At 36.5% G+C, this 17,978-nt stretch overlaps 1 protein-coding gene across 13 annotated transcripts in view; it reads left to right on the top strand.

Moving 5' to 3' along the window:
* SYNE1 (spectrin repeat containing nuclear envelope protein 1) overlaps positions 1-17,978 on the top strand; it is a 301,148-nt gene that overhangs the window by 162,688 nt on the left and 120,482 nt on the right. For all 13 annotated transcript variants that reach the window (XM_035322952.1, XM_035322962.1, XM_035322953.1 and 10 more), the window contains 12 exons: positions 459-611; positions 1,631-1,798; positions 2,788-2,964; positions 3,853-3,999; positions 5,655-5,780; positions 7,806-7,982; positions 9,781-10,046; positions 10,780-12,940; positions 13,320-13,657; positions 14,278-14,422; positions 15,537-15,755; positions 16,221-16,483. In XM_035322952.1, the coding sequence (XP_035178843.1) occupies positions 459-611; positions 1,631-1,798; positions 2,788-2,964; positions 3,853-3,999; positions 5,655-5,780; positions 7,806-7,982; positions 9,781-10,046; positions 10,780-12,940; positions 13,320-13,657; positions 14,278-14,422; positions 15,537-15,755; positions 16,221-16,483 (4,340 nt within the window). The remainder of the gene's footprint in view (positions 1-458; positions 612-1,630; positions 1,799-2,787; positions 2,965-3,852; positions 4,000-5,654; positions 5,781-7,805; positions 7,983-9,780; positions 10,047-10,779; positions 12,941-13,319; positions 13,658-14,277; positions 14,423-15,536; positions 15,756-16,220; positions 16,484-17,978) is intronic.

Here is a 17,978-nt window from a genome sequence, read left to right as displayed (position 1 = left end):
ACAGATACTGCTATGTACTATGCTGTCTGACCCAGTAGTGCAACAATGACAACAGGAACTCAGACTGGATACCCTTTATATTAAAGACTTATGCATTGATCTGTTATATATTATCTCCCTAAGGGCAGGGATTTAGTGATGATTGCCTACCTATTTGCAGAATTTGTTCCTCAGAGCAAATTTTATCCTTAACTGTTCACACATATTAACTCGCTTTCCTTTAGCAGCTCCAAACTGTTAGACATGCTACAAGGCAATCACAAAAGGATCAATTGTTATTAGGTTCCTTCAAAGCTGTTTTCTCAGGGCATATCTCGAAAACTATAGTCCCATAGTAGTGGCAAAGTTCTTCTCATCTGGAAAGAATGATATATGGCTGTACTTCAGGTCAAAGGTAAGAGAATGAAATAGATCTTCAGTGCTCAATATATATTTTGCTATTCTTGCTTGCACTGTAGTCCATACAGCAGACCGTTCTGTCCCACGAGCCTTCAATAAAATCAGTGATTGAAAAGGGAGAAGCACTTTGTGATCTGGTGAATGATGTGACTCTAAAGAGCAACATTCAAGACCTTCAGAGCAGTTACCAGGAACTCTGCAGTGCAACAAAGGTAAAAAGTCAGAAATAAAACTTAAGGTTCTTCCAAATTACTGTATTTTTCCCCTCTTTAAGAAGTTGACTATTTGTTTCATACTGCTGTGATGTCACACCCTGCACACAGAGCCAGTTAGGTTTCCTTACCTTTTATTTGTCTCTTGTTTCTGCTAAATCTCACACAAACTTCATTTAATCTAGTTTCATTACTGAATGGAGGTCACTGGAGAAAATGAACCGTAAAATGGATTCAAGTTAATTCAGCAAGGACAATATAAATTAACATTGATTCATACGTCTACATATATATAGTAGTACTTTGAAACGCGTAATACTAAATATGTCCTGAAGTATGATTATGGCAACAGCTTTTAATAGGTTATACCCCTAAAAAGGAAAAGCTCCACAAACCATGTTAGTACTTATCTTTTAAAAGTCCCTTTAATTTCCAATCCATCCATCCAACAATTATTTTTTTTACAGCTGATTTTTTTAATTTTTTACAACCTGATTTGTACCACAAAACTGGTATCTGTTGTAGTAGACATAATTTTGATGACTTAAATGCAGTAAAGTACATGAAAAAGCTTTTTTAAAGGGAAAAAAAATATATATCTCTATTTATTTTTTCTTGGTTTGTGTACTACAGTCACAAGCAGTATGTATGTACAAAGGCTTTAAGGAGCACAGACCTAACCATAGCATTTTGTAGGTCATGTGCAGTCTCAGTGTCTGTAATAACTATTTTGAAATGAATTTAATGTCAAGTTCACAATGTTTCTTTTCTTAAAGAAATAGAATCTTCACTGTTTTCCTCAACCTTCTCAGTATGGTGTTTCACCCCAAATGAAAATGCTGCTCTGTACCACAGATTTTATTCACACAATTAATCCCATTGGTATCTGGTTTAACAGTCTAATCACAGGACTCACTCACAGGAATATAAATTTGGAAGACTCTTACTATGCTTTCAAGGTCTTGGTGTTCGGTTTTTATTCTTCTTATGTTTTAATTTTGATCATTGTGAACCTGCAGGCATATGTTGAAACTTTAGAGGTGAGAGTAAAAGAACATGAGGATTACAATAGTGATTTGCAAGAAGGAGAGAAATGGTTACTACATATGTCCAGCAGGCTGGTTAGCCCTGACCTCGTGGAGAGTAACAATCTTGAAATAATCACTCAGCAACTAGCCAACCATAAGGTGGGTTTGGTACTTTGGTAAACCTTCTTTATTGGGTAAATTATTTTTTTTCTTCTCTGCTTCTGTGTCTTCACTCCAGAGCTCTAGTGATTTCTCATTCATCTGTTTTATTCCTCCTACCGTTAACTGTGAAAATGAGCACCAGTGTCATTAATACAGTTAACATATTTACCTTGTTGTAGCACTGTATCTTGGATCAAATCGAACCTGCACAAGAGCTTTGTTGTACTCTGATCTGAATTTCATGTCATATCCTTTCTGAGAAGTTCCAAGAAATAGACCAAAAAAGGCAGATTAGGGTATTTTTACTCCTAAGGTGTTTTTGACTCTGACACTTTTAAGGAAAAATAATAATAAATTTTCAAGTATTTTTCCCTTGTATGAAATTGTCATATTTCATCCATTGATTTAATTCAAGGTATTGTTACTGATGTTATCAGTCATAAGCATTCACTACCTCAGTTACTGATACTTTCTGTAAAATAAAATAAAACATAATCCAATCCCCACCACCACATACACACTTAGGATTCCAGGGGCAAATATTGAAACCTTTTACCTCACTGTGATTAGTGTATTATTCTTTAAGTAACCTCTTTGAATAAAAAAAATGGCTCAGCCAAAGCTGATGCAAAGATCTTTCTACAGTTGAAGAGCTTATGGAATCAGCTTCAGGTTTTGTCCTTAGCATTAGACACAAGAGAATTTGATGGAACCCTGGAGATCAAAGGAAGATAAATGGCACTCTGTTTTGAGGCATGAGCATATAATGTTTACACGTTACAACAAAAGTAAAGTGCTGCAAACATTTCTGTGGAATATCTATGTAAAGACTTTTGACAATGATTTTACAATGAAAGTATATTATAATAGCTTGACTGTAACGATACATGTTGTCTGAAAACCTGTTTCCACATCTGAAGACAAGGAGTGATCAGAACATATTCTAAATTTAAAATATTATTCAAAATATGTTAACTATTTCTTAGGCTATCATGGAAGAAATTGAAGGATTTGAAGATCGTTTGAACAACCTGAAGAGTAAAGGTGATTATTTGATCAGTCAATGCACAGAACATCTTCAAGCAAAATTTAAGCAAAATATACAAAGCCATCTTCAGGGGACAAGGGACAGCTATTCTGCCATATGTAGTACAGCCCAAAGGGTGAGTCTTATTTCAAAAATATTTTTAATACAGTTTAAGAATAACAAATATATATTTTTTATTTATTTTTATTTTTATTTTTATTTTTTTTGTAATTGCTTTCTGTTTCTTCAAATGGTATACATTTCTACTGTTTCAAAATAAATTGAGCCTATAGGCTCCTAATATAGCATTTCATCATTACTGTGGTGTAGATGAATTTCTTGTGATCCAAATGTTGCCTTGCAGCCAGCATAACTAGCTGCATATCATCCAGAAGTTTGTACTCAATTTCTCCACTCCCTTGCAGCATTCATGTTACAGAAGCTTCTGAGCAGTCACAGTCAAGAAAATAAAGCTATTCCTACTTCAAAAATGACGGAGCAAATTACACTTTTAGTGCTAGTTGTTTGCATACATAAATAACTGGTCTTAATTATGTGCAAGGAAATACTGTCTGTCTTAGTTAAACCAGAATATACAATAAAGAAGGGCTAACTGTGTCAGTTGTTAATCCAATTAGGAGATCAGGACAGCATGGTTTCAAAAAAAAAAAAAAAAAAAAAAAAAATCTTCAGTCAGTAAGAGTTGTAGAGGAAGGTAAAACCTCATACTGTAACGATGGTAAAATGATGGACAGGAATACAGAAATTAGAGAAAATAGTCTTCATTTTCATCTCTATTTTCTCTTTCTAGTAGTTATGCTTTAAATATTGTCCATTTTATCCACAAATGAGCAAGATGAAGTCAGAGCTTAAGGAGTTAACTATCCCATGGTAGTTTGTTGTACAAGGGCTAAAGTAACTATGGTCTTAGCAGTTCTCTTTTCTTCTGCAGTTTGCAAGGTGTGGGAAGAGAGACAATAATGGCGTTTGAAAATGTAATGAACTTCCAAAATGTTTATTTTAGGTGTACCAGAGTTTGGAACATGAACTCCAAAAGCATGTTAATCATCAGGATACCCTACAACAGTGCCAGACTTGGCTGTCTACAATACAGTCAGAATTAAAGCCAAGTACCTGGCCACCCTTCAGCCTGGCAGATGCAGTTAAACAGGTAAAAGTTCAACACTTGAATATGCTCAGTTATCCTTAATGAGGTGATTTCATGTAAGAGCTTTATATTAACAGAAATTAGGTACTCCCTCTAGCCTCCTCAGACACCTGTGTAGCCTCATTTTTTGTCCTCAGCTCAAAAAGGAATACCTTGAAGGAAAAAACCTTAGGTGAAAAACCACACAGGGCTTTTGTTAGCTCTGCTTAATACTTAGAAATATGCTACTTGAAAACAGTTGGCTAATTAGATAAACCTGCTCAGATATTCCATAGCTGTATTTAGCAGAGAGGTTGTGTCTTTCTGCTTGTCTAATTGCTTATCTGTCTGTCTACTAAAGTTCCTACATGAGACCTGGTTCCATAGTACCATCAACACAGAATCTGTTTATCAGTCAATTAAAATAAGTTTTCAGTCTGTAAGTATAGAACTGCCTCCAGCTCACATTAGTGATTAAAATGTTTTATTTGTTTTCTAATTATTTTTCGTAACTTAATATATGTGGTTATCAGATTTGTACATTGTTTTCAAACTAAACTGGTTTGACACACAAAGTGCAGAAATTCAAGGCTTTCTCATCTACCATATAGCTTAATTGCCACCTTGAAATACTACAGATTTTGATTTCCCTTTCCTCTAGTCCTTTTTCTGCTCAACTCTAAGAACAGTATGGCTGTCTTCTAGATATTGTTCCTACCTCTCCTCCTACCCTTTAAATAATAGGAGACGGCAATTAGCTTCCCCTCTCTAGGTTGGACAAACCCTGTTCCTAAACGCCACATGATACTGCCCCATATACACTATCCCTTTGCTGAACTGCATCAGCTTGCCGATATCACTTCTGTTAAGAGGGAAACTTGAACCCAATACACCAGGCTCAGCCTGACAAGTTTAAGCATAGGAGGATAATCCTCTTCCTTCAGCATGCTGTTTTCTTGTTAATGCAGTAATTCAGGGTTGCCACAAGGGCGCACTGCTGTGTATTCAACTTCTTGTTTACAAGGTCCCGCCACTGGCCCTCTGAGTGGTTGGTCAACCTCCTCTCTGGGACTCTAGGAGGTATGTTATATGCAGGTATAAGCCTGCTTTTTCACACTGATACCACCATTTTCTTGTGGAATGAGGAAAATCTTCACCGAGAGATGGGCTTCTGTGAACAATAGCAAGAGGAAGAACTCTCAACAGAATAGTGTTGTCAGATCTTGTCAGTTCTAGATGTTGAGAGGGTTTCAGACGGTGTGGAAAACTTGTTTTGCCACTGGTTTGGATCCTTCATGATCTATTGAGATGCAAGAGATTTTTATAGGTATAGGCAACAAGACACTTTAGTAATCGAATAAAGCCCTGCTTCCCATTCACCTTGGGAAAGTAAGTCACCGTTCTGAAACTCTGTGTGTGTCTATGCAAACCTTCCTAATTATAAAGAAATAAGCTAGGTAATGCATGCCTCTAAGCACTTTGCTAAATGGACAATGACAATCAAATTTTTAAGAGTTACTCTTTTCCATGTTTTTTACATTGTTTCTAATAAAATGCAATATGTCTACATTTCTTCTCTTGGAAGTAATGAGCTAAATTTCAAACACTGAAACATGGGATGTTAATAAAAGAATAAATATTCCATAAGCTGAATTTATCTGAGGGTTGTCTTCCCTCAGGTGAAACATTTCCGGGCTCTGCAGGAACAAGCCAATACATATTTGGATCTTTTGTGCTCCATGTGTGATCTGTCAGATGCCACAGTGAAGAGTACAGCAACAGATATTCAACAAACAAAACAAATGGTACAAGATAACCAGCTTTTAATCCTTTTTAAAGCTTTAACTGCTTTAATCTGTCCTCTTTTAAGAAGGTCATATTGGGTAATGGTTTAAAGAAATATTAGCTTAAGTATTCATCTTAAGATATTTCATCTTAAGTATTTCATTCACAAACATTTTATCTTTTCTTTCTTTTTATACATATATATAGATATATAATATAGATATTATAAAAAACACAGTGCTATCCTGGTAGTAATAAAAAGAAAAGGGACAAAGGATGTGAGAGGTACTGAGGGGCTAAAAGATGTCCTAAAGCCACACGTGACATCATCTTGCAGAAAACCAGTTCCAAATTATTTGTTTTCATAAAACATAATTCAGTTAATTCTTATTTTTATTTAAATATTATGCATATTTATTTATTTATTTATTCAACAGTAGTCTGATGTTCTTCTTATTAGGATATACTGATATATTCTTTATAATCATGATTTTTATTATAATTCAACTCATAAATCTATGTAATTTATCCAGAGTGCATCAATTTTAGCATATGAATGTATAGAAGCGTACCTCAGTTTTAAGTTTCAAATTACCTTAATGATTTGTTTTAAAATAAAATAAACGTAATTTATTAGAAAAAATATATTATTAGGATTCCTGGGTTTTTAACCATGAAAATTTTAGTTTCACACATGCACACACAAAAAACTCCTGAAACTACTTCTACCAAGGGTAAAAATTTTAACACATACAGTAACAGTCTTTCATACCAGAGAAGCAAATTGTGCAAATCCAAGTAATCCATACAAAAAACTGCAGTCCAAATACTGAGTAACTAGAAAGCATCCCAAACACCAAAATGAGATTCTTCTTTTATATATAAAGTAGTGGAAAAATAATAGGAAAGAAAAAAAAAAAAAAGAGATCACAGACAAGGCAGCACTCAGATATATTGAACTGATAGAGAGTCTAAACCTTAAAGGCAGCCTACTTCTGGTTTGAAGCAAAAGAAACTCTGTGACTACTGGTGTAAGGTGATTAATGGGCTCAGTAATACTCTTTAAGCATTGTTCTCAGCATTTTACAAAAGTCATATAGGCAAAATTACTGGGCTAGGCAAATTAAAATTAAAGTGTTTTGTTTAAGAGGTTTTTTGGTCATTGTGAAGGTGTATAGGGCATAGTCCTCCATTATTCTTGGAATGCAATATGCATTACAAATTACACAGTTAATTTAAGCTTTAACTGAAGACTTAGAACACTTTGAAATACAGATATAAATATGCTTGTGTTGTGGTTTAACCTGGCAGCTAAACACCACACAGCCATTCACTCACCCTCCTCCCTCCCTCTCTGGGATGGGGGAGAGAAATGGGAAAGTGAAGCCTGTGGGTTGAGATAAAGACAGTTTATTAAGATAGGAAATAATAATAATAGTGTGTACAAAACAAGTGATGCACAATGCAATTGCTCACCACCCGCTGACTGATGCCCAGCCCAGCCCCGAGCAGCCAGCCCCCCACCCCGGCTAGCCACCCCTATATATTGTTCAGCATGCCATCAGATGGTACGGAATACCCCTTTGGCCAGTTTGGGTCAGCTGTCCTGGGTCTGTCCCCTCCCAGCTCTTGCTGCACCCCCAGCCTGCCCGCTGGCAGGACAGCGAGAAGCTGAAAAGTCCTTGGCTTAGTGTAAGCATTGCTCTGCAACAATTAAAACATCAGCATGTTATCAGCACTCTTCTCATCGTAATCCAAAACATAGCACTCTACCAGCTACAAGGAGGAAAAATAACTCTGTCCTAACTGAAACCAGGACAACTTGCTACACTCAGGGGTGAATATTTTCACAACTTGGATAGATTTGATTTTTATGACTTTTGAAGGTTAAGTCTCTTTGTGAATAATATTAGCCCCTTCAGAATCTAGTACAGGAATTTGTTGTGAGTACAGTATTGTGCTGGGAGGAAGAAGGTATTCATCTTCCAATCCTGCAAAATAGCTGCATTACTCCTTTTCTTTTCTATCCTCTTCTTTCCTGCTAGATTGAGCAACAGATAATGCACTCACAGTATTTGGCTCAAGGTTGGGAAGAGATAAAACAAATGAAGGCTGAGCTCTGGATATATTTCCAGGATGCAGATCAACAACTACAGAATTTGAAAAGGAGACGTGCAGAGTTGGAGCTAAACATTGCCCAGAATATGGTACTCCAGGTTAAGGTAAGGAGAGTTTAGGCTAAGAGCAGAAGTTAAAGAAGACATTCATCCTATGGCTGATTTAATTACAGTACTTGCTATATACATGTGTTGCATAGAATTGCTAATATGTTCTAAGCAAGAACAGTGAAGACAGAGGAAAGGTTTCCTTATTGATGCTACAGTGTGACACAGGGAGCAAAACACAGCACAATACTATTTTTCTGTGTTTTTCCTTTTCTGTTTCCTTTTCCTTTTAACAGCAGACAGTTTGCAGCCTATTGTTTTGATTTGCCTTTGCTTTTAAAAGGCTAATTTCTGATTGCAGTGGATCTGAAGATAAGGTCTGCAACTCGTGCTTGCTAAGTTCTTTGATTCCAATACTTGTAAATTATTCAGTTCTATTTCAAAATCAGTCTAGGAGACTATTCAATTTTGCTGGACTCTGAAAAGCACAAGAGCATTGGCATAATGGAAAACCAATTTAATTTACCTTCAGTAGTAAGATAAATGCCTTCAGGTCCTCAGTCATTACTGATATTTTCCATCGTTATTCTGCACACATCTCAAACATCAGTAAAATAACAAGAAGAAACAGGAAAACGAATTATTTATTTGATAACTGATTAAATGTTTGGCTTTTTCAATTTTAGTCTAGACTTTGTGTTTTCTTTTCTGATGTGCCAGGAGTTAGTTGAGAAGTAAACAGCACTTCTTTTCTGTTCTAAAGTGTCAGAACAAAGTCGTAGCTCTTGAATACACCTCAGCACAATGCGGTCTAAGACCTGCTACACTAACTATCATTAAAGGAGTCTGTGAAGAGGCAGAAGTCTGTACTTCACTATTTCAGTCAAGAACTTTTGATTATTACAAATGACAGGCTTCAGTTATACTGTCAGATGTGATGCAATCTGTATTTTTCCCTTGTATTCCCCTGGTGTAGGAAGATGCCTAGCTCCATTTGAGGCAGTAACAAAGAAGGAAGCAGAGAAAGCAGAGAAGGGCAGTAGCATGTCTTCTCCAGACATCCAAAAGCCCTCAGTGAAAATGAATCACCCCAGCAAAGTGCTGGAGCTGGGCATAGTTACTTAGTTATTGGAACTAGAATTTGGAAAAGATTGTATTTACCCTAGACAGTGTGTAAGTGCCAAAGAATATTTGATTACTTTAACTGTCAGTATAATGTATATTCTTTTCTTGGGTTCTCTGTGACTTCTTATTCAGTACATGTGTGTACAGATGAGCTCATTTGTCTACTGGAGTTTATTAGCTTAAATAGTAATCATACCTGAATAATTGTTGGCTTTGTTTCATTAATGACAAGAATAATGGTCACTATTGGAGAAATGGATACAATGCAAAATATGGATGTGGGGTTCACAGACTCATTGGCATTGCTTCCTTTTTTCAGTATCTAGTGAAAAAGGGAAAAAAAAAAAAAAAAAAAAAAAAAAGAGCTACAAACAGTATTTGCAGAATGAATTTTCATGAGACCCTGATTATCTGATTATCTTGCTTGCAATAATGTAGGTAGAAGAGGCGTTAGTCCAGGCACCTGGACAACAAGATGTCACTTGCTTTTGATTTCTTTCTATCAGTGGCACTGGGAAACTGCTCTGGTTTGCTGTCCTCATCTGATAAGATGGGGAAAAAGTGCTATCTCCTTTCCCCTAACCTTTTTCTAAATAACATTTACACAACATTTGCCTGGGTAGATAAGTAGTACTTACACAATATATTAATTTCAGAGTTTGTATTTAAATTTCATCATATAATTTAAAGTAAGTGACACTGTATTGGTTTTGGTTTGTATCTTTTTCAGGAATTCAATCAGAAGTTACAGTCTAAGCAGTCAGCTCTTACCTCTGTGACTGAGAAGATAAACAAACTAACCCAAGGGCAGGAATCACCTGAACACAAGGAAATTGGACAGTTGAGCAACCAGTGGCTGGACCTCTGCCTTCAGGCACACAGTTTGCTCATACAGAGGGAAGAGGATCTGCAGAGGACAGGGAATTACCATGATCGCATGAATGTAGTTGAAGTTTTCTTGGAAAAGCTCACAAAGGAGTGGGACAACCTGGCTAGGTAAAAAAGAAGAGCACACACAAGGCTTATTCCATACACACTGAAAGAGCTGTTTACAGAGTTTCTCTAAGTGGATCTGCTAAAAATACATTTTTGCCATGCCTAAATTAAATCAGGCCTCCCCTATTAATTATAACATAATTACTTGTATTGAAATAAAGAGAGTTTGAGGAGCTGTAACTTCTATCTTTGTCTTTAAGGCAAGTACTGACTCATCCCATCTTGAGGTATAACATTTTCTGATATTTCAAGCATTTTGACTGTTTTGTTTGAATTTTTCATTTCTGTTTGTTGTCATTTTTTTACCTATTAGACTATTATACTTAAGCTTAGCTGCTGCTGCTAAACTGTTGCAGCTGCTTTTCACTCATGTATAGCATAAACACACAGGCTGTGTGTAACATTGCAGGAGTCTACTACCGTTCTATTCACCTTCATTACTTCTTGTTACTGTGTTCTGGTTGTTTGAATGTGCAATATAACCTGTATGCTGTGTATTACTGATATTAATTTGTTTGGTCAACCTGATGACCATATTGCAAGTGAAAGAGAGAGGAATAAAAATGTTAAACTTTGTAATTGATATTCAGGACCGGTACCCTCAAAAGAATCTGATAGCTGTAGGTATTTACATGATGTTGATTTCAACATATAGTGGGCTCATAATTTATCCTAGCCTCTTTTAAAACTCTGCCATAATCATTCATTTCTGTCCTATCCATTTTGATAACAGATCTGACGCTGAAAGTACAAATGTGCACCTTGAAGCTTTGCAAAAATTGGCACTGGCACTACAGGAGAGGAGATTTGCTCTGGAAGATTTGAAAGATCAAAAACAAAAGATGGTGGAACATCTAAATCTCGATGACAAAGAATTAGTAAAGGAGCAGTTTGGTCATTTTGAGCATCGCTGGACTCAGCTGGAGGACCTTGTCAAAAGAAAAATTCAAGTTTCTATTTCAACCTTAGAAGAGTTCAGTTTGGTGCATTCCAGATTTCAAGAACTAATGGAATGGGCAGAGGAGCAGCAACCTAGTATCTCAGAGGCTCTTAAACAGAGCCCTCCTCCAGATTTGGCTCAGAGTCTTCTCATGGATCATCTTACCATTTGTAGTGAGCTTGAAGCCAAGCAGCTTGTTCTGAAGACGCTGCTGAAAGATGCTGATAGGGTAATGACTAACCTAGGACTCAATGAAAGGCAAGAGCTGCAGAAAGCACTTTCTGATGCACAGCATCATGTAGATTGCCTCAGCAATCTGGTTGGCCAGAGGAGAAAACACCTGAATAAAGCACTATCTGAAAAGACACAGTTTCTCATGGCAGTCTTTCAAGCTACTAACCAAATTCACCAACATGAGAAGAAGGTAACATTTCCAGAACATATCTGTCTGTTTCCAGAAGATGTGAACAAACAGATTAAGGCTTGTAAGAATGCCCAGGCTAACCTGAAGACCTATCAAAATGAAGTCACTGGGCTGTGGGCTCAAGGAAGGGATTTAATGAAAGAAGCAACAGAACAAGAAAAGGGTGAGGTGTTAGGTAAACTGCAAGAACTACAGAATGTATATGACACTGTTTTACAAAAGTGTAATCAGAGATTGTTAGAACTGGAGAAAAATATAGTTTCCAGGAAATATTTCAAAGAAGATTTGGATAAAGTTTGCCATTGGCTAAAACAAGCTGATATTGTCACATTCCCAGAAGTTAATGTAATGAATAGTAACTCTGAACTGTACACCCAGTTGTCCAAATATCAACAGATTCTTGAGCAATCTCCAGAATATGAAAATCTATTACTTGCTCTGCAAAGAGATGGCCAAGAAATCCTACCATCACTTAATGAAGTGGATCATTCTTATCTGGATGAAAAGCTTAACATTCTCCCACAGCAATTCAATACTGTTACTGCTCTGGCAAAAGATAAATTCCACAAGGTTCGTGAAACAATTTATGCTCGAAAAGAATATGCCTCTTTGATTGAGTTGACAGCTAAAGCCTTGACTGAGCTAGAAGATCAATTTATTAATATGGACAAAGCTCCAGCTGCTGTTTTAGCCAAAGAAGCTGTGTCACTTCAGCAGGCCTACAGAGATCTCTTAGGTGAAGTTGTGAGCCTTGGTGCAGCAGTGGATGAACTAAACCAGAAGAAGGAGGCCTTTAGAAGCACTGGTCAGCCATGGCAGCCAGACGAAATGTTAAAACTTGTCACTTTATATCACAAGCTGAAGAGGCAAATAGAACAGAAAATCAACCTGTTGGAAGACACAATAGAAGCATGTCAGGAACATGAGAAAATGTGTACACAACTCGAAGCACAGCTAGAAGCAGTGAAGAAGGAACAGATTAAGGTAAATGAAGAAATGCTCCCAATAGAGGAAAAGTTGAAAATATACCATTCTCTAGTGGGCAGCTTGCAAGACTCAGGGAGTCTTCTGAAGCGAATAACTGAACATATAGAAGCCCTTTCTCCTCAGCTTGACCCATCGGCATGTGAGACAACAAATCACCAACTGCAGTCTTGGCAAGACAAACTAAAATCTTTGCATGCTGCCATTGGAGACACAGTGATGGACTGTGAGAACAGACTTGTGCAAAGCATAGACTTCCAAACAGAAATCCGCCGCTCACTTGACTGGCTGAGATGGATTAAAACAGAACTCAATGAAACACTGATTTTGGACCTCAAACTGCAAAGCATCCAAGAAGAAATCCGAAAAGTTCAGATACATCAGGAAGAAGTGCAGTCAAGCCTGAGAGTGATGAATGCACTGAGCAATAAAGAGAAAGAGAAATATATAAAAGCGAAAGAGCTGATACCTGCTGACCTGGAAAACACTCTTGCTGAGCTAACAGAACTAGATGGTGAAGTTCAAGAAGCTATACACATAAGACAGGTTAGTGCATCCTCAGTGTCATTAGCTTCTCATTCATTAAGCTGAAAAATATGACTCTGTGGCTTGATGTTTGTAATCATCATGAAAGGATTCATTTTAATAATCCTATTGTCTTTTTTTTTTGACACCTTAGATCATGACCTGTTGCCATTGGTGAACATAGGGGGAGTAAGATTTCCTCAATATGCCCATATCCATGCACATAGAAATGCTGGCTGACTCAAAACCTACTTCCATCTGGTCTCTCCAGACCTATGTTTTAGATATACTACAGGGAAAAGAAAGTAAACATGGGCAAAATCCAGACTCTGATGAGGATATATTTGTTGCTAGTGTGAATTTTTTGTCTGTGTCTATATAATGTTCACTTCCATTTCAGGCTACTTTGGATAAACTATATAGCCGTTGCCAAAGATACTACCAAGTGATGCAGATAGCGAGCGACTGGCTTGAGGATGCTCAGGAATTTCTACATTTAGCAGGAAATGGTCTTGATGTTGAGAACTCGGAGGGGAACTTAAGGAACCACATTGAATTTTTCAGCACAGAAAGTCAGTTCAGTAATCATTTGAAGGAGTTACAGGGTCTGGTGTCTGAGATGGAGCCCTTTATCCAAGCCACAGTAAGAGAACAGCTTGTGCAGAATCTAGGTGCATTGGAAGAAAAGGGCAAAGGGACAAAGCAAGACTCTAAAACCCAGCAAGAACTGTTGCAAAGGTATGATTTTCTCTCTCTTTTTTTCTTTCTTTCAAGATCACTTTGTTAGTGATGAAAGAAAGAGATCACAACACTTGATTTGTCACCTAACTGGAGTATTGTAAACTGTGCTACTGGTAACAGAAGCAGATATTGGGATTCAGAACTCTTAGATTCTGTTTTTCACTTCTGCCACTGACTAGAAGTGTGATCCTGAGGAAGATATGATAAAGTTATATAAAGTTTGGAAAAGCATCGAGAGGATGTATAGGGAATGACTAATTTACATAGTACAAGAACCATGCAGTAACAAATAAAATTGAAGCAGACATTTTAAACTACAAGGAAATACTGTTTTAACCAACATTACTGTGTTACACATTATTCCAGAATGTTCTGGATGCCAAAAGGTCGGATGAGTTTGAAACACAACCTAGACAAAGTCACTGAGGAAAAGACTATCGAAGGCTATTAAATGCCAAGCTGTGAATACAGTTTCTAGCAGTCTCTAAGGCACAGCTGAAAATCAGCAACATACATTTCTGTATGTGTGCTCTTTACAAAATAGTCTATCTCTTTATTGGAAAATAATGGTTTTATATTGCATTAAATTGTTCTTTCTGGCACTTTATTTGTTTAAGGTGTGCTTCTGAGTGGCAGGAATATCAGACAGCAAGACAGAAGGTTATTGAAGTGATGAATGAGGCTGAGAAAAAATTATCGGAATTTTCAGTAGCTAAAGCTGCTGCTTCTCATGAAGCAGAAGAGAAATTGCTAACACATAAGGTAAAGTGCTGGAAATGATATGAAATTCTTTTTCTTCAGTTAAAAATTAAAATATTTTATGTAGGTCTTTACCTATGAAAACCTGAAGTTGAGTTTTTAGATCTTTTCCTGTAGCTCATAAATATTATAGCACATTAAGAGCTGTTTTGCATTGTGCAGAACACACATTATACTTGTCGGATGAATGGGACAGATATTTTGTAACCTTTTTCCAGTGTGCGCATCTGTGACTGTAGGGGACTGGAAGAAGCCAGGAAATTCCTAACAGTCTTGAGTCCCCAGATTGTGTACCCTATGCAAAATTCAGAAGAGAAATTTCCATCTCTTTCTGCATCATATGGAATAGTTTTACTACAACAAAAAAATAGGATTTAATATTAACTCATTTAGTCTAAAAGAAATAAATGTTACAAGAATTACTTTCTCCTCTAGCATTTAGGATGCTGCCCTCACTGCAGCCATTCAGCTACCTTAATATACTGGTATATTTAATATACAGCTACCTTAATATACAGCTACCTTAATATACAGCTACCTTAATATACCTTAATATACTAAATAACTGGTAGAGCCAGTTAGAGAGACTTCAGACATCCCAACTGGTTTCCAGCTCTCTTCATAAAGGCAGGAAACTCCCCTAAGAGCACTGTCATGTCTGCAAACTTCATCAGAGTATCCTGGTACACCTGGATATCTAAAATGACATTAGATTTGAAAATGACATAGATGAGTTTAAGCACTTGAATTGCTTTTTTTGTTTGTTTTTAGGCTCTAATAATAGAGGTTAAAATCTTTGCTATGAAAATGTTCTGAACACTCATTTCCATCCCTTTTGGGATTTTAGCATGAAAGAGAAAATCTGATTATACTAGATTGCTGCTGCTTCCAGAGAAGTGCAATTTGGACCAGGTCCTTCCAGTTACTGTATCTTATGTATTGCAGTGGAATAAGTGGAACCTAACCAACTCACTCAATGTAGGGTACCTCCTTTTAACCTACAGTGGCTGGAAGTGGCTCATCTGCTTGCAAGTGTATTGCATTGAAAAACAAAAACAAAAACAAAAACAAAAACAAAACAAAAAAAAAAACTTTATGCTCAATTTTGCTTTTGCAGACTCTCGTGTCCATAGTGAATTCTTTCCATGAGAAGATCACAGCTCTAGAAGAAAAGGCTTCACAGCTGGAAAAAGTTAGCAATGATGCCAGCAAAGCAACTATAAGTAGATCAATGACAACAGTTTGGCAGCGCTGGACACGGCTCAAGAATGTAGCCCAAGAACAAGAGAAAATTTTAGAAGATGCAGTACAGGACTGGAAAGGGTTTAATGATAAGGTAACTTCTGGTCTCTCTCTCTCTTTTTTTTTTTTTTTTTTTGTAAATCCTACCTGACTCTCATTATTTGTCATTGTCCATTATTTTATGCTCAGATTGCAGTCTCTCTGAGAATGGGGATAATCTTTCTTTTATTTACGTGGCTTATGCCAAATAGGGGCATAAGGGGTTAAAGGTCTAAGTCGTACGGCAATAATGATCATAAATGATTATATATATATATAAATATGGAGACACTCATCACAACAAAACAGACCATTAGCAAGCCCTAGTCTGGTGTGAAGAGCTAGGGCTACCTAGCTACAGCTAGCAGCATTAGGTCACAGATTTAGATCTATAGAGATTGTTGCACCAGCCCTTTATCACAGCTGTTCTACAGCATACAGCACAGGGTTTAGCACATTTTTATATCAGTTCTACTAAATTCTTTTTAATTTCATTAAGAGACTGCATCTCTTTACATAGATTGAGAAAGCCACTGTAGCAATAGATCAACTACAGGATCGTTTACCAGAAAGCTCAATAGAAAAGGCTTCTAAAACAGAGCTCATGGAACTCCTGGATTACCACAGCAGCTTCCTTTTGGAAGTGGATCACCAGCTATCATCTTTGGGTCTGCTCAAACAGCGTGCTCTTAGTATGCTTCAGGATGTGGAAATAAAGCCTCCATCTCAGGAAGAACTACCAGTCATGCAAGAAATAAAAGCAATGCAAGATCGATGCCACAAGTAAGGAATTTTAAAAGATTCACTAGAAAAAATAAATGCTAACTTAAAATTAATTCAGTAATAACAGTTCAAATATTATTTTTATTATCATTAACAATTATAATACTTGAATAATATATTTGTATTTAAAATAAACATCAGATAAAATTTAAATGACCTTTAAATTAAAAAAACATTTTTACCAATATTTTTTCACCACTGTGACTATGTATTGTAGAATATATACTTCCTGCCTTGCATTAATAATGGTAATTATGTAAGACTTGTATAAACTACAATCAAGTTATAAGTGACTTTAAACACTTTCATTTCATCTTATCATCTTTTTGTATCCTGATTTTTGATTAGTCTATCACTTTGATTTTCCTCTTTGAAGTATTTCGGTATCAAAAGTAGGCATCTTGTGAATTTCACAAGGGAATTTAGTGCATAGGCAAACAGAAGACATCTTAAAATGTTACTTTGTACTTTAGACAAGTATTGATCTAAATCTAAAGTATTTCTCTGTCATATAAAGCAGGAAAATTTATGGTTAAGGTTCAGGGTTCACATCTATTTCATAACCGCACCAAGATGCCATTAACTGGATCTCCACAGTGGGGAGAGAAAGGGAATAAAAAGTATAAACCTTGTACCTAGCCTGTTCAAAGTTTATGCATAACTGATTACAGTGGAATAGCAATCACTGTAGAAATTTTGTACAAATTAGCACTTCGGTAATTCAGTTCTTCACATAGAATTGTTTTCTAAGAAATAGCATCTGAGATTATTTCACGCTTGTGTAATTAAGGCAGGATTCACCTCTGAAAGATTATATGTGTGTAAATCAAATATCAGAATATCAAAATTAGATCCATGTCACATGCATAAGAGCTGCAAACTTCAGTCCTGTAGATCTTTCATTGATCTGATATCTGAAAAAGTATTCTGCTTTTTTACAGGACATCCAAGTTCTTGAGGAAAGTGTGGAAATTATGTCTTAGTATAGCGTGGAAATAGATCCCAGGATCAAAAATGGTGTTCAGATGTTTGAGCCATGTCTTATCCTAGGTATTCTGCCACTGAAAATCCCAATAGTGGTGGAATTCATCTCATGTTATTTTAGGTTATAGATATCCACAACTGAACCAGTTAATTCTTGCTGCCTAATTAGTGGAGAGAAATAGACAAGTCTAAGACACAGTTTTTCTGACCTCTTTCAGAAGTTTCTTTTAGAATGATGATGAATCATCATAAATCATGCCCTAGAATTGCCTGTTTCCTCCACTGGTAATAAGGACAGCCTGTGGTGGTGAGCACAGATGTAGGTGTCTGGTACTATAAGCATTTGCATTTGCTCAGAAGAGTTGTTCATGAATGTCAGAATACATAAAACCACTAATTAAAAGGTGTGAACTGTAGAATGAATGTGAGAAACTTAAAAGTGTCTGCTGCTGTAGTAAACTGTTGCTACACTGCTCTGATTTTTATTAATCTGGATATGGGGCTATTCATT

Source organism: Oxyura jamaicensis, chromosome 3, assembly GCF_011077185.1.
Source record: "Oxyura jamaicensis isolate SHBP4307 breed ruddy duck chromosome 3, BPBGC_Ojam_1.0, whole genome shotgun sequence".
NCBI classification, from domain to species: domain Eukaryota; kingdom Metazoa; phylum Chordata; class Aves; order Anseriformes; family Anatidae; genus Oxyura; species Oxyura jamaicensis.
The sequence above is the reverse complement of the archived record's forward strand: the minus strand, read 5'-3'. Positions and strand labels throughout refer to the sequence as shown.